The 17,862-nt window shown below is 34.8% G+C and overlaps 1 protein-coding gene across 24 annotated transcripts in view; it reads left to right on the plus strand.

The window, feature by feature from the left end:
- The window catches only part of IRF2 (interferon regulatory factor 2), a 141,740-nt gene that overhangs the window by 8,899 nt on the left and 114,979 nt on the right, over positions 1 to 17,862 (plus strand). For 4 of the 24 annotated variants that reach the window (XM_069096154.1, XM_069096211.1, XM_069096246.1 and 1 more), the window contains exons 2-3: positions 14,301 to 14,351; positions 16,666 to 16,751. The exons of 10 other annotated variants lie outside the window; for them this stretch is intronic. Coding sequence is in view for 3 of the 14 variants with exons in the window: in XM_069096305.1 (XP_068952406.1) it covers positions 16,706 to 16,751 (46 nt within the window). In the remaining 11 variants the exon portion in view is untranslated. Of the gene's footprint in view, positions 1 to 14,300; positions 14,356 to 16,665; positions 16,752 to 17,862 lie in introns of all 24 variants that reach the window. 10 more of the 24 variants (XM_069096165.1, XM_069096347.1, XM_069096227.1 and 7 more) reach the window with 4 other exon arrangements.

The raw sequence follows: 17,862 nt of genomic DNA on the forward strand, positions 1-17,862 counted from the left end.
TAGTGGTGTTTATTATGACTTGGATGAAGTTGGGAACTAGGTTAGAGGTAACAACTTTATGTGTCCTTTTTTTGGTGCCCAAGTCTTTCATTTACTGTGGTCTCTTCCATTTCTAAATATCAAAGCTATGACAGACCTCACAGAAAGGTAGAAGAGACCAGACTTGTCATTTGTGCCCTTAAGTTTACACTTGAATTCAGAGCCAGAGAAAAGATGTGGAAATCAAATTTCTTTTTTCTTTTAGATCGTTGTTTTTAATAAGAGGGTAGATAAGGTAATTTCCAAAGTCCTTTCTATTCCTAACATTTACATCCTCTATTCCAGTACTTATTATTCTAAATCCCCTTCAAATCCTGACACTTTAATTGCTGTGCAATTAAAGACTCCCGACCAGGCACTTAACCTTTGTGTATCTCAGCTTTCTCATCTCTAAAATGGGGGCAATGGCACCTTCCTCTGAGAGTTTTTGTGGGCATAAAATGAGATATTTGTAAAGTGCTTTGCAAATTTTAATAAATTCTAGCCATCATCATCATCATCATCACCATCATCATCATCATCACCATCATAAGTTCCCTTATGACTAAAATTTTATGTTCTCAGATGTCTTCCAACCCTAACACTCTATATATCAGAAGATCTGTTGCAACTATAACTTTTTTTTCTAACTTTCTAAAGTCTCTTCTCTTAATCTCTGACATTCTACATTCTGAAGCCCCTTTAAATTCTGGCATTCTGCTGTTTTCCAAGTTCTCCTAGCTCTGACGTACCATACTCTAAGGTACCTTTCAGTTCCAACTTTCCATGTTCAATATTGTTGTTGGGGTTACATTTTTTTATTAATTTGTTTTGTTTTTATATTACAAACATTTACAACTCTATTTTGTGAGAGGTCTTATAACAAAATTAAAGAGCTAAGTAAAATTAGTAGTGCAGTGGCCTCATCTGAAAGTGCATGAAACACACATGTGGCACACCTTCCTCCCTACCCCCCATTTCTCTATTTAAAAAAAATGAACAAATCTAGTTATTCTCCTTTCCATTGTGCACTTTTAAGAAAAAGGAAAAAAAAAATTTTAGTAACAAATATTCAATCAAGCAAAACAAATTCTCTCAATGGTTTCATATATATGTATATATATACACACATATACATATATATGTATGTGTGTCTATATCTCTCTGTGTCTATCTATCTATCTGTCTGTCTCATTAAGGACCCTAAATCTACCATCTCTCTGTTGTGGATAAATGTTCTATTATCAGCCCTCTAGAATCATGGACTGGCACTCTATTGATCATAGTTCTTACAGCTTTCGAAGTTTCTTTTAAAGTGTTGTTGTCATACAAATCGTTCTGGTTCTGCTCATTTCATTCTTCATCAATTTGTAAAAGTCCTCAAAATTGTTCATTTTTGAGATATAGTATGAATTGTTCTCCTGGTGGTGCTTCCTTCACCCTGTATCAGTTCATACAAGTCTTTCCATGTTTCTGAAATCATCTATTTCTTTGTTTCAATTTATTTAGCCAGTCCTCAATTGGTGGTCATCCCCTTAGTTTCTTTCCCTTTCCCCTAGGTGTTTTTTGCTGCCACAAAAAGAACTGTTATACATATTTTTTTTGTACATAAAAAACCTTTTTTCTCTCTTTGATTTTTTTTGGGCTATAGGCTTGGCAGTGATATTAACTGGGTCAAAGAGTATGCACCATTGAGTAACTTTTTGAATATAATTCTACATTGCTTTCCAGAATGGTTATGCTCATTCACAGATGCACTAACAGTACATCAAAGTACCTATTTTCCCATAGGCTCTTTCCAAAATTTAGCATTTTTCTTTTTTGTCATCTGTGCCACACTGATCGTCATGAGGTAGAATCTCAGAATTGTTTTAATTTGTATATCTCTAAGTAGTAGTGATTTGGAGCATTAATAGCCTGGGTTGTTGTTTTTTTATGACAACTGACTGTTCATCTCCATAGATAATTTATCTATTGGGGAATGACTCTTTTTCTTATAAATCTGAATAGTTTTCTAGATACATATTCAGTTCCATGTGTATGTGTGTGTATATATAGAAGCATATACATACACACATTATCTGTTTATCTATCTTAGAACTGATACCTTTATCAGAGAAAATTGCTGTACAGTTTTCCCCCAGTTAATCATTTCCCTTTTAATCTTAGCTTTATTAGATTTGTTTGTGTAGAACTTCAATTTTATGCAATCTAAATTTTCCATTTTATCTTCTGTGATTTTCTTTTCCTTGTTTGCTTTCAAAGCATTTTTCCCTATCCACAGATCAGATGGGTAATTTTTTTTTACATATTTCTCTAACTTTACTTTGTTATGGCCTTTTATATCTCGGTCAGGTACCTGTTTGGAGCTATGTGGTATGAAGCATTGTTGTAAATCAAATTTCTTCCATAATGCTGTCCAATTTTCCCACCACACTTTGTCAGATGAGTCCTTATCCCAGTAGCTAAAGTCTTTGTATTTATTGAACATCTAAGATACATCTGCTTATTTATGTTGTGTATATAACTAATCTGTTCTGATAGATCTCTTTATTTTTTAAACAAATTTAAAAAAATACTGATTTTTAGTATAGTTTGACACTGTACAGTCTGGCACTGTAAGAACCACTTTGTTCCTATTTCTTTTTATTATCACTTTTGATATTCTTGATCTTTTCTCCTCCATATCAACTTCAGTATTATTTTTTCTAGATCTTTAATGTAATTCTGTGGTAGTTTAATTGATATGGTATTGAATAAGTAAAATTAATTCAGGTAGTATTGTTATTTTTGTTATTGACTATGCATGAGAAGTTAATATATTTCTAATTATTTGGGTCTGCATTTCTGTAAATAGTTGCTTATAAATGTATTTATATAGTTCTTTAGTGCATCTTGGATAGTAGGCTCTCAAGCATTTTATATATTCTATATTAATTTGAAATGGAATTTCTCTTTCTATTTCTGACTAAGGAGGTTTTTCTGGTATTATATTGAAATGTTGATGATTTGTGTAGATTGATCAAGTCAACTAACATTATTTATTGTTCCAATTAATTTTTTAGTTGACTTTTTAGGATTCTTTAAGTATACCATCTTGTCATCTGCAAAAAGGAACAATTTTGTTTCTTCTTGACCTATCATCATACCTCAATTTCTTTTTCTTATTGCTATAGCCAGAATTTCTAGTATTATGTCAGATGGAGGAGGTGACAGTGGACTTCCTTGTTTCACCATTGAGATGATTGGAAAGGATTCTTGTTTATCTCCATTACAAACAATGGTAGCTCTTAGTTTGAAATATATACTATTTATTATTTTAAGGAAAGATCTATTTATTCCTGTTTTCTAATCATGTTGAACAGAAGTGGGTGTTGTATTTTCTCAGAAGCACTTTATGCATGTATTGAAAATGTGATCTTTTTTCATTTTGTGATTAATATGGTTTATTGAGTTTATAGTTTTCCTAATATTAAATCTAACCTTGACTTCCTCATGTAATTCTGATCTAGTCATAGAGTATAATCCTTGTTATATGTTGTTTTAGCTTCTTAGCTAATATTTATATATAAAATATTTTCACCTATGTCCAGTAGAGATATAATTTTCTTTTTCTGTTTTGATTCTCCCTGGTTTATGTGTCAAGATCATATTTGTATCCTAGTGGGAATTTGTTAGGATTATTTTTTTTTGCATGTGATTTAAAAATTTATATAATATCACAATTAATTGTTTTTTTAATATTCAATAGAATTAATTTGTGAATCCATTTGGTGTTGTAACTTTTTGTTTGGAAGTTCCTTTATGGTTTCTTCAATTTCTTCTTCTGGAATCAGATTGTTTAACTTCTTTCTTTCTTGTTATTTTAATTTGGGTATTTTATATATTTTTAAAATCATTTACTTCATGTAGGGTTTTTTGGTTAGCATATAATTGGGCAAAATAGTTTGAGTATTTTGAATTATTTTTGAATTATATTGAATATGCCTTATTTCTTATTAATTTGTAAACTCCTTTTTCTTTTTTGATACTGGTAATTTGCTTTCCCTCTGAATTGTTACCAAAAAACTAATGGTTTATCTCTTCTATTTTTCACCTAAAAAATCCTTAACTCTTACTTTAATTCTTGATGTTTTTTTCTTTTTAAATTTTGTTTGTTAATTTCTTCTTTGATTTTAAGGATTTCTATCTTGATGTTTAATTGTGTTTTTAATTTGGTGTTTTTCTAGTGTTTTTATTTACATTCTCAAATAATCAATCTGATCTTCCTCTGTTTTGTTAATGAAAGTGTTTAGGGATATTCATTTTCCCATAAGGATTGCTTTGGTTGTATCCCCCAAATTTTGGTATATTATCTCATTGTAGTTATTATCTTTAATGAAATTATCATTTCTAAGATTTGTTCTTTTAACCAACAATTCTTTTTTTTTTTTGCCTTTTGGAGGGCGATTGGGGTTAAGTAACTTGCCCAAGGTTGCAAGGCTACTTTTTTTTTGTGTGTGGGTGTTAAGTGTCTGAGGCTGGAACTGAACTTGGGTTCTCCTGACTCCAGGGCCGGCAATTTCTGCACTGTGCCACCTAGCTGCCCTAACCAACAATTCTTTAGGTTAAATTATTTAATCTCCAGTTGCTTTTTGATCTTTTTAGTAGCCAACTTTAATATAATTTTCTGCTTTCTGTATTTGTTTGTGAGAGTTTATGTCCTTAGACCTGACTGAAATTGTAAAAACATGTACAGTTGAGAAATATGTACACTCCTTTCTATTTCCATTAAACAACCACCAGTGCTTTATCATATCTAGTTTTTCTAAAATTCTATTCAGGTCCTTAACTTCTCTCTTGTTTAGTGTGTGTGTTTGTGTGTGGATTTATGTAGGGTTAATGGGATAAATTAAGTCTCAACATGACTATAGTTTGTCTATTCCCCTTGTAATTTAGTTTTTCTTTTAAATATTTAGAAGCTGTATTACAGGATATGTATAAGTTAAGTGTTGAAATAACTTCATTGTTAGACTTTCAGCAAAATTTAGTTTTCCTTTTTATCTCTTTTAATTAAGTCTATTTTTGTCATTGTTTTGTCTGAAATTATCATTACTACCTCTGCTTTTTTTGTGTTTAGCTGAGGCATAATAGATTTTGCTCCAACCCCTTATTTTAACCTTGTGTAAGTCTTTATGTTGCAAGTATGTTTCATACAAAGAACATATTGTTGAATTTTGCTTTTTAATGCATTCTGCTAACCTCTTCTGTTTTATGGGTGAATTAATCAAATTCACAGTTATGATAGTTAATTGTTTATGTCTCTCCATTCTCTTATTATCATACACACATATTTTACTTCATACATTCTCTTCTTTTTTTTCCCCTTTTAACTTTCTCTTCACTATTCCCTCTCCAGGTTTAAAGTTTATTTTACTTATGACTAATCCTTTTCTGAACCTACCCTCTTTCTTACATCTTTCTTTCCCTGCTTCCTATTCTTATCAGTATCTCTGTTGAATTTACTATATTTCTCACCAAACTGTTGATATTCCTTCCTTGTATGCATTATAGTTGTACTTGCACAACCCATTTATGTGTATTAACAAAATTTCCCATTTTCTTTTACTATATCCTCCCTTGCCAGGGCCTTTTCTTTTTTCTTATATCTTCAAAACATAACAAAACTATAGGTCTTCTTTCTCAATTGTCTGTCTCTATAATGACTTGTGACATTAACCCTTTTACAATTCATACTTGTAAAATCTCTTCACATTGTTCATGTATAGTTGAATTTTCATTTTTTTTCTTCACTTCCATATTTACATTGTGAAGTTTGTCTTTTTTTCTATCAGGATCATTTGAAAATCTTCTGTTTCACTGAAGGTCCATTTTTCTCCTAGGATTACTCTCTGTTTTTGAGTAGGTTATTTTTTGTTTTAGCTTTTGCCTTTTGGAATATCTCATTATCTGCTCTCTGCTCCTTCAAAATGATAGCTGGTAAATCTTATATGATCCTGATTGGTGTTCCTTGATATTTGATTTCTTTCTTTCTGGATGCTTATAGTATTTTTTAAAATGTAAGTTCTAGATTTTGACAGTGACATTCCTGGGAGTTTTTATTTTGGGATTTCTTATAGAAGGTGTTTGGTAGGTTCTTTCTAGTTTCACCTTTCCTTCTTCTGTGATGTCTGGGCAATTTTCCTTAATATGATAGCCAGCTTTTTTTTTTCCCTCATGGCTTAGGTAATCCTGTGATTCTCATCTCTCCTTGATCTGTTTTCCAGCTTAGTTTTAAAAAAAATTTTCTCATTCTTCTGCCTTTGCTTTAAGAATTCTTGTTGCATCCTGGAACCATTAATTCCATTTGGTCCAGTCTTATTTTTAGGAAATTTGTTACTTGGTAAGTTTTTGTTCCTTTCCTGTTAAACTGTTGATCATTTTCTCCACTCTATCCTCGGTAGCTCTCATTTCTTTTGTATCTTTTTTTTAATGCTTCTATCATTTCTTCAAAGAATTCTAATTATTCTTGTGGCTAAACTGTTATTTTTCTTTGTGGTTTTAATTTTAAGGTTTTTGGTTTTATTTTTGAGTTATTCTCTTCTAGATTTGTTTGTGCCTTGTTCTTCTCTGACATCACAAAAGTCCTTTTTACTTCTTTTTAAATGTTTATTTTTGTTGATGAGGCCTCTGGAGTTGAGATCAGTGAAGTCTCAAATCAGTTTGTAGACCTTTTCCTATACCTTGTATTCTTTAGGGGGACATGTTTTTCCTTAGTTGAATGAAATCCTTTCCTTTGAATGGAGAGAGAGGAAGGAAGAACTTTTAATTTAATTCTCATTTAAATCTGGGTTTTGTCCTCCTAGGATAGGAGAAACCTTGCTGAGACCTTTTTCTTGTGTGGGAAAGAGGAGAAAGGTTAATGTCCTTTTCTTTCCCAGTCTTTTTTTTTTTTCCTAATTCAGCCTGAATGGAGACTTTTCTCACTTTCTACATTGAGGTTGTTTTTTTTTAACCTTAATAGTGAAGTTTGTCAGTTTTACCTTGGTCCCTCAGGGTATTTCTTTTCTCTGAGGCAGTTGAGGTTTTTTTTTTTTAAATCAACTGTCAACTGGAGTTTAGTATTTTTTTAATTTCAAACTGAGGTGTGAACAAATTACATTATAGAAATATAAAACCAGAAACCCCAAACAAAGCAAGAACAAAAGTCCAAGCCCATCAAGAAACAATAGACTTCCTAATTTGTTCCCCAGTTCAATTATTTTAGTTTATTATATATCTGAATATGGCACAGAATGAAGTTTGACGGGCAAAAGAAAAATAGGAATAGATGCCAAGTGACTGATAATTGGATTTCTGCTGGAGAACCTCAGGAATGGTACAATTGAGAACAGATTCTGTTTGTATTAAAAACTTAAACCCACACTCCTGTGCAAGACACTATGCATCAGTAATATTCAGAGACAGCCCAGCAAGCCTATTGTGAAGCCTCATTTAACTGAGCCCTCTCTCTCCTCAATAGGGATGCATTGCAAAGGGACAGTGGGCCATAGCAATTTTCCAGACAGTCATAAGACCAGCCAACAAGAATGACAATGGGTGGGAAGCTTATGTTCCTATTCTAGCAGGTGTGGAAGGCAATTTTGCAATGACTTGAAGAGATTGCAATGTTGTTTTGTTTTCCAGTGAAAAAGTAATAGCTGTATATATATAAGGTGCAAGTTTTCCTTGAACTAGAGGAGAAAATGAAAAAGCTGGGAAAGTACCCCTCTATACTTCAGGATGCCAGGGAGAAAAAAGAATTCTTTGAAAGATTAGAGGAAAGGGAAGGATTAAAGTGCTTCAAAGAGGAGAGACTCTGGAGAGGCAGAGGTGAATCCTAACTTGCATCAGGAGATGGGAAGATTTGAAAGCTGTGATCCAAAAAATGAAAAGGAGGAGCTGCTATGAAAAGGGCAAAAAACTTCCCACCAAAAAGGTGTAGCTAGACTCTAACAGGTGGAAGCAACTTCTTTGGTTCCAAAGAACAAATGGTGTGAGTAATCCACTGCCATTAGGAAAGGGGCTGTTAGGAGATCTAGGGACTCCTTGATCAATGATACTGAGGTTGACTTATGTTAGCCCACAAGAATAATAGGGAAGGATCCTATATTCTGAACATTGTATCCAGAAGGTGACTTGTAAAAGAGGACAGCTGCCTGTTACATTGTAAGCTTCTTGAGGATTGGGGCTGTTTTTGTTTTTTGCTTCTTTTGTATCCCCAGCTTTTAGGACAGTGCCCAACACGTAGTAGCACTTAATAAATGTTGATTGATACATATGATACTACCAAAAGGATCCCAGAAATTATTCCTAGAAATGATAAAGTAAGGGTCACAGAAGCTCCAGAAGAGAAAGGTCCATTGGAAGGGGAACAAGTAATTAAGGAAATGGTGTTTGAGAACCCTTTTCAAGTTTCTAGACCACATACTAGTATAATAATGATAACTAACATTTCTATAATCCTTTAAGGTTTACAAAATGCTTTACATCTTAATCTCATTTCCTACATAGGGTGTCCTAAAAGTCTTAGTGAACTTTTAAGTTATGACAGACTATTGACATTGCTTCTCCCACTTTGTGCCATATTTAGATCCAGAAGTACCACTCTAAAATAAGTGAATCATTGGCCAAAATTGGGAAGTCTTTTGCTTCTTTATGGTTTTGGATATTTGTTTTTGTCTTGTTTCTTTCTCACAGCATGACCAGCCCACCTTTTTTTCTAGTCATCATGCACATCCATGATGATGTAATCATTATTGGTAAAGAGTTATACATTGCATACACTCAGCACATTCATCTTCCATCTTTCTCTTGGATTTAGATTTAAGCTCCTTGAGATCAGTCTGGTTTAGCTGTGGTTGAATGATCAACACATCCTGTAATACAATGTAATACATTGCAAGTAATAAACACTTAAAACAATGTTGTTGAATTAAACAAGGTTGAAAAGTTTTAGCATTTCAGAGCAGAAGGCACCATAACGTTCATCTAGTTCAACCCTGCTTTTATTGTTGCTGTTTTTCAGTTATGTCTGACTTTCTATAACCCCATTTAGGGTTTTCTTTCTTTCTTTCTTTTAAGCAATCAGGGTTAAGTAACTTGCTCAAGGGTACACGGCCAGTTATTTCTGGGTGTGGTGCTGAGTATCGGAGCCGGGGACTCGATCTCCAGGTCATCCTGACACTGGAGCCCGTGCTCTTACTCGCTGTGCTACCTGGCTGCCCCCATTTGGGGTTTTCTTGGCAGAAATACTGGATTGGCTTGCCATTTCCTTCTCCAGCTCATTTTACAAATGAGGAGACTAAGTTAAACAGGGTTAAGTGACATGCCCAGGGTTACACAGCTAGAAAGTGGCTGAGGCCAGATTTGAACTCAGGTAGATGAGTCTTCCTGACTTAAGGCATGGAACTGTATCTACTGTACTGGGAGTATATAAGGTGAGATAAAGACTGTGAAGATACTGCAATTGACTTTCATAAAGAACCAGTCCTGAATTCTAGGCATCAGTGTTTTAAATGAAGATAGTAGATGTCAACAAGCTATTTTAAACTGAATCCAAGGGTTCCAATCCAATCCCCAGTCTCATGTCCTCAGATTTTCAGATACAGAACCTTCATTTTATGAACTTAATAAGGATCACGATAAAATTCTAGGAAATGGATTCATGTTAACCAGAATGACTTTTTAAGATAAGATATTAATGCCCATCATTTATAAATGTTACCCCCTTCTTGGAGGGTAGATCCAAACAGTGAAACAAATCAGAAATTTGCTTTATGATCATAGAATCAGAAAAAAGTAATTTAGACATACTACAAGGTTATTCACAATGTATCATAGAATAGTATCTTCTCCATTTTAAGGATTTTCCCCTCAGGACTACTGGTATAGTCATTAGAAATCAGAGTTCCCCCACTCCACAACAGATTTGTAGAAACACTGACAAAAACTCTAGCTCTCCAGTTCCCCACACACCCCCTTTTCTTGACTATGTAAACCATTATCATCTTTCCATTTGTGTTTGATATTCACATGTTACAGTTTCCAGGATTACAGTTCATTTTACAGTAGTTTACATTTAGATTTGGTAGCTTCTTGGGAGATAAAGTTTCTCAGCAACCGTTTATAAATAATCTCATTCTGGGAAGATTTCCATGGATGATTAAGCCCATAGTTTTATATGATTTCAGGAGGAGAGGGAGAAGAAAGGGAAAGCATTACGTATATTAAATGGTTGTTTGATTGTGATAGGTAGTTGCAATGGAAGCAACTTTTTATTTCACACCGTGGGAATGGTATGCACTTAGTAAATATTTGTAGTTTGAGTGGGTGACTGACACCCCCAGACCCTGAGGAGCAAGCCCTAACAAAAGTTTACAACTACTTTTTAATCAACAAATATTTATTCATTGCTTAGTATGTGCCAGACATTGGGGAGGCTGACAAAAATAAAGTCCTCCCTGCCTTCTGGGAGCTTACCTGAAGGCAGCTAGTGGCATGGCAGATAGAACACTGGGTTTGGAGTCAGAAAGACCTGAGTTCAGGTCAGGCAAGTTACTTAACCATTCGCTTCAGTTTCTTCAACTATAAAATGGGGATAATAATAGAGCCTACTTTGAAGGGTTGTTATGAGGATATAATGAGATAATATTTATAAAAAGTACATAGCACATGGTAGGCACTATACAAATACTTATTATTTCCCTCCACTCCCACCCTGCCCCTTACAGTCTATCTGAAGAAACAACATGTATATACAAAGGAAATTAAAGATAAGTTTTTTTTGGAGAGAGATCCCAGCAGCTTGTAGGATCAGTAATGACTTCATGTGAGAGGTGGTAGGTATTTTGTCTTTTTTTTTTTTTTTGGAGGGGGAAAGGCAGGGCATTTGTGGTTAAGTGACTTGCCTAAGGTCACACAGCTAGTCAGTGTGTCAAGTGTCTGAGGCTGCATTTGAACTTATGTCCTTCTGACTCCAGGACCCGTGCTCTATTCATTCACCACTTAGCCAAGTGGTAGGTATATTGAGCTGAATTTTAAAGGGATTCTGAGAGATGGTGATGATGGGAGAGTGCATTCCAGGGATTGTTATTGTTCAGTTGTGTCCAACTCTTTGTGACCCTGTTGACTATATTATCTGTAGGGTTTTCTTGGCAAAGATACTGGAGTGGTTTACCATTTACTTCTCCAATGGATAAAGGCAAACAGAGGTTAAATGGCTTGCTCAGGGTCATACTAGTAGGTATCTGAGGCTGAATTTGAACTTAGGTCTGATACCAGGGATAGGAGACAGCAAAAACTCAAGAGATGAGAGATCGAATGTGTATTGAATAGCAAGAAGACTAATTTGGCAGGATCGTGGAGTATGAAATAGAAATGTGATTTGGTGCTTTGGCAGAAGTGTGGAAGCAGGAGGATCAATACTTGAACTCTAGTGATGACCCTGTGAGTGGAGAGGAGGGGACAGATATGGGAGGTGTTGCATTAGTAAGAATCAGTAAGATTTGGTGGGTGATTAGGTAGATATATGGGGTGAGATTGCATGGGGAGGTAAAGATAATCCTAAACTTGTAAACCCAGGTGCTTGGAAGGATAATGATGTCCTTGACTGAAACAGGAAAGTTTGCAAGAAGAGTGGTTTTGGATGGAAGGATGAGTTCTATTTTTCATGCTTTTGGTTATATTGCAATAAATATAAGTCCATTCTTGCTACAGGGTACTTCACCATGGACCTAAAAGGAAATGTTGATTAGGGATCCTTTGGATGCCAGTCTTCTGCCCTTTTCCTAATTCAGTTCAGACCAATTTAGCAAACACTTAGAAATGTCCTCCTAGGTGAAAAGCCTTATGCTAGGCACTGGTGGCTCAAAGCCAAAAATCAAAAAAGTTCCTGCCCTCCAGGGGTTTACATTCTATTGGCTATATGAGAGTACATGTTCAGGAATAAGTAAATCCTCAGTATATACAAAGTCACAAAAAGACATTTCAACATGAGGAACATGCTGATGAATAATGAGAGGAAGTTGGACCTTATGTAGGAGGATGTACATTAGTTTCTTTCAGTCCCTAGTAAACAGTCATTGAATTGAAGTAAATTGAAAAATTATCTCTTCCCCAAAAGATTAGAAGTACTTTCATGGCAGTAATACAAAAACAAAACAAAACAAAACAAAAACAACTATGTCTGTAATATATAAAGCACAGTTTTAATGGACTAATAAAGACCAAGGACTAAAGGACTAATAAGAATTAGTCCTTACCCTGATGAAGATTCCAGTTTAACAGGGAGTCAGGACATATAGACCAATAACTTAAAAGCAAAGACCTAAGTACCTGAGAGAGGTACAAAGTACTGTTGTGAGACCCAAGGGGAGAAAAAGAATTGATGGGGTGCTTGAGTGCCTGTGCTTGAACCACAGTTTGTAAAATCACATCAGTTTGCAAAACCACATTTCTCCCTAGCCTCAAAACACTGTATCAGGCAGTTTCTCCCTAGCTCAAGGGCAGCATGCCCTAACAAAATACTTATCTCTCTTCCTGTTACAGTGGTCAGTTTCGCCTATGACTCCTTCATTAGAACTACCTATAAGTAACTCCTTAGCCCATTATGCACATCCTGGATCCCTTGTTAGCTTGGGACATATGTATACTCCCATCATCCATCTTGTCAAACACGACATTGATGGGTGGCTGCTTGGTCAGCCCTGATGGCTAGGTGACTTAGTGATGTTTCAAACCTAAAACCACAGCTCCATGCAGCTGCTCCTTGGGCTATTTCCCAGTGAATTATGGGCAAAACACCTGCGTAGTAGATATTTAATGTGCATGTTCCTTTAAGCACTAACCACTCCTTAACTTCTTCCTAATCCTACCCTTACTCACCTACTTAGCATAATTGGCACAGTTTTTACTAAAGATTATTTTATAAAAGCTTTAACTCTACCCCTTTAAGGTTGCAGGTTCCCTAAGAACTCTTGCCTGCTGTATACAAAGCGTAGCAATAAACTTATACCATTCTGACTTAAAGATGCTTGAACTTGTGAATTCATTCCAGACTGCTCACCCTGGTTATTGACGTTCCTGAAACACATACATGCCTGCCTCAGAATCTCCTTCTGGAGATACCAGAGGAGAGTTGTGGAAGAGATGTCATTGGAGTTAGGCTTCAGATAAAAAGATAGAGTTTAGGGGTGAGGGGTTGCTAAAGCACAGACAAAATTCTTTATGGGGGATGGTAATGAGTCCATTTTGTCTGAAGTGTAGACTATTTGGAGGGAGGTAGAGGGAGATAAGGTTGGAAGGGCATGTATGGTACCTTGAACTTAATTAGGAACCACTGCAGGATTTTTTTTTAAAGCAATTGGGGCTAAGTAACTTGCCCAAGGTTACATGACCAGTTATTTTGTGTGGGTGTTAAGTATCCGAGGCTGGAACTGATTCCCGGGTCCTCCCGACTTGGGCCAGCGCTCTTACCACTGTGCCACCTAACCACCCCAACCACTGCAGGATTTTAAGAGGGGACTGAGCTAGGGAAGGAAATGGCAAACCACTCCAGTGTCTTTGCTGAGAAAGCCCTAAATGGGGTCATGAAAAGTCGGACATAACTGAAATGACTGAACAGCAAAAATCTGTGTAGAAGGTAGTCTAATCCATAGATTAGAGAGAGAAGAGACTAGAGATGGAAAGACATGGAGTCCTATAGTAATAAGTGCTAAGGAGACTTGGCTGAGGGATGGTGAAGGCAGTGGGAGCAGATGAGGGCATTGTAGTCTGACTGACTGACTGGATATGAACAGTAGGAGATAACACTAAGGTTTCCTTTGTGACTAGATGATTGCCACACAGGTAGGGAAATTGAAAGGGGGAGCAGGTTTTGAGAGAAAGATGAAAATTACTGGAGATTAGAGATAATATCTTATACTTCTTTCTGTCTCCAAAGGGCCTGGCATAATGCTGTACATAGAAATGAAAGTATTTTAAATTTCTTGAAGGTAGGAAGAGTATCTTAGCACTCAGTATATATTTCTAATTTTATTTTCAGATCAAATCAATTATATATAATTATATTAGACATATAGTGTATGAAATAATCTATATATAAATTATAGATAAATTTTATCATATGCCATCTAATTATATATATATATATATATATATATATACAATCACAAAACAATAGTAACTGAACATCAGCAATATATATGATATAGATTTGGAATATTCCTCATAAAATCATCTACTCCAACCTCTTTATTTTTCAGATGAGGAAATTGAGAGTCATGGAGGTGAAATAACTTGCCTAAGGTCATCTGGTTAGTAAGTAGCAGAGCTGGGATTTCAACTTATATCCTCAGGCTCCAAATTCACTACTTCTTCCTTCCACTTTCCCACAAAACCATCAACCCATACCATGCACCTGAATTTTATACATTACAGCTAACCCTAGTACATTTCTACCTTCTTGTTTCTACTCCACTATCTTGGCTCTGCCTCCCTCTACCTTCTCTTAAGAACATGATGGCTTATTTATTGAGTAAGATTAAGTTTTGTTGTTCTACATGAGAGATAGCATACAGAAAATGATTGCTTTCACTTTGTTCCAGCATTTAAAAATATTAATGTTTTTCCCAATTACATATAAAAACAATTTTAACATTTTTTAAAATTGAGTTCCAAATTCTCTATCCCCTTATTGAAAGGACAGTTTGATATTTTGATATCTTGAACTACACGTGTAGTCATGTAAAACATTTCCATATTAGTACCATTGTGAAAGAAAACATAGACCCCCCCCAAAAAAATCCTTAAGAAAAATGAAGTTTAAAAAAATATGTTTCTATTTGCATTCAGTCTCCATCAGTTCTTTCTCTGGAGGTAGATAGCATTTTTCATCATAAGTCCTTTGGAATTGTCTTGAATCATTATATTGCTGAGAATAGCTAAGTCATTTACAGCTGATCATCATACAATATTGCTGTTATTGTGTATACTCTTTTCCTGGTTCTACTCCCTTCACTTTGCATCAGTTCATTTAAGTCTTTACAGGTTTTTCTGAAATCAGCCTAATTGTCATTTCTTATTGCACAATAGTATTCTATCATAATCATATACCACAACTTGTTCACCCATTCCCATAATTTTGAATTCTTTGCCAGCACAAAAACAACTGCTATATACATTTTTGCATAAATAGGTTCTTTTAAAAAATCTCTCTTTGGGTTACAGACCTAGTAGTGATATTACATGGTTTATAGCCTTTCGGACATAGTTCCAAATTGTTCTCCAGGATGGTTGGATCAGTTTACAGCTTCACCAACAGTGCTTGTCTCAATGTCTCAATTTTCCCACATCCCCTCAAACATTTATCATTTCTCTTCTGTTGCATTAGGCAGTCTGATAGGTGTGATAGGTACCTCAGAGTTGTTTTAATTTGCATTTCTCTAATCAATTATGATTTACAGTTTTTTTTAATATGACTATGGATAGCTTTGATTTCTTCATCTGAAAAGTGTCTGTTCACATATTTTGACCATTTATCAATTGGGAAATGATTTGTATTTTTATAATTTTGACTCAATTCTCTATATATTTGAGAAATGAGACCTTTCTCAGAGATACTTGCTGTAATTTTTTTCACAGTTATGAACACTGTTTATTTCCCTCCATCCTATTCCTCCCCCCCACCCCATTTATCCTTTTCTTTTTCTCCTTTCCGCCTCTCCCTCCTCAGAAGTGTTTTGCTCCTGATCACCACCTCCCCCAACCTGCCTTCCCTTCTATCAGCCCTCATCTTCCTTCTCTTATCTCCTTCCCCTCCTATTTTCCTGTAGGGTAAGAAAAATTTCTGTACCCAAATGAGTATGTATATATGTTATTCTCTCTTTGAGACTGTACCAGCATATTTAAAAAAAAGCAACAACAACAAAATAATGATTTAGCAGCCTAATTTTTGGTATACTAACTTACCTAACAAGGACTAACAGCAGTGGTGTACAATTAATAAGCCATTAAGCTTTAGGGAAGGGGCTACTCAGACAGAAATAGTGATTGGCCTTAACATGTATCATTAACAACATATACATTATTGTATAATTGTGGAATGAAGTGTATTATTATAAAATGACATCTCCTTAATGCTATTTTCCTATTGATGCTAAGTAAATGATTGTGAGTTCCAAGTGAGGATTTGCCAATGAAATAAAGGGAATTTTTTCTATACATATGCCTAGATAATGTAGTAGACTGGTCAGGTAGTGAGATGGAAGAGACATTCATATGTCTTAGAGGCAACAGGGGGAAAACCTCCTGTATGGAAAATTTATGGAAAGACATGGACAAGAATTAGACAAAAAAATGAGAGAGGATGCCAGATAGATTTTGGCCTTCAACAGTGAATTGTCTATAAAATCCTAACATGATCAAAATAACTCTGTATATAGTAGCCTTCATTCTTCCTATCTGACAAGCAGATTGGATTCAGGCAGCATTATTAAGTGTCTACTGCACACAAGGCAATCTGCTTGAATTTAATTGTTAAAAAGTAAAGATTTATGTACCCATAGCTGAAATAACCTATTTTTGCAAGAACTGAAAAAATGCTTAGGTAGTTTTTTTTTTTTTTTGCAGGGTTAGATGAATCATCTTAACAAGGCCAGCAGCTAGAATAATGAAGAATAAAGCAATCCTTCAGCAAAGAAATTCCCAGCTGCTTGGTGTGTCAGATTGTATTTTTCCAACATAAACACTATGTGTTAGTTCTTAAGGACTTCTAGTAGATAAAGAACTTATAACTCACAAAAATTTAAAAACTAAATTTCATGAATTTCCTACCCCCCCTTATAATTCTAAAGTGAAATTTTGATTAACCTTTTTCTTGGATAAAATACTTTTTTCTGTTTTCAATTAGTCTTTTGAAAAATAATATTTTATTTTTCCCAATTACATGTCAAAACTATTTTATAAAACATTTAAAAAAAAGTTTTGAGTTCTAAATTCTATCCCTCCCTCCCTGAGATGATAAACAATCTGATATAGTTTATACTTATGTAATCATGTAAAACATTTTCATATTAGTCATTTTGTATAAGAAACTCAAAAAAGAAAGAAAGTGAAAAATAGCATGCTTCAATCTGTATTCAGACAGTATCAGTCCTTTCTCTGTAGGCACATAGTATGCTTCATCATGAGTCCTTTGGGGTTGTCTTAGATCATTGTATTCCTGAGAAAAGCCAAGTCATTCACAGTTTTTTATCATACAATGTTGCTGTTACTGTGTACAACATTCTCTCGGTTCTGTTCATTTCACCTTGCATCAGTTCATGTAAGGCTTTTGGATACTGTTTATTTTTAAAAACTAAAATTAATTTAAAAAATAAATTAATTGCTCATGTTCAGGTCAATAAATAATCATTGAGCACCTACAACATATAAAACATTGCTAAGATGCAGTTTATAATCTAGTAGAAAGAATGTAGGCAGAGAATGTTTAATTTTTTTTTCATTGTATGCTTGACCTCTAGCACAGAGTGGTTGGCCCATGGGTAGGTGCTTTATAAATGCTTATTAATGAAAGGAGATGACTTATGGAAATAACTAATGCAAAGAAAATACCTATGTTATTATAGTTATTAAAATAACTATGCCATGTTAGGAACCTCATGAGGAGGGAGCTAGCCTTTTATGCTGGAGGGATCAGAATTGGCTTCATGGAGAAAACGGTATCTCAGATATGTCTTGAAGGACAGAGAGGAGGATTTCAGTAGGCAGAATTTGGAAGGGGACAGTTTCGGACAGATGGAAGTGTTGAAAGCATGGGACCTGTTT

This window comes from Petaurus breviceps, unplaced genomic scaffold (genome assembly GCF_028583685.1).
Source record: "Petaurus breviceps papuanus isolate PSGF00001 unplaced genomic scaffold, PetGlider_PUasm1.0 126, whole genome shotgun sequence".
Classification (NCBI taxonomy): Eukaryota; Metazoa; Chordata; class Mammalia; order Diprotodontia; family Petauridae; genus Petaurus; species Petaurus breviceps.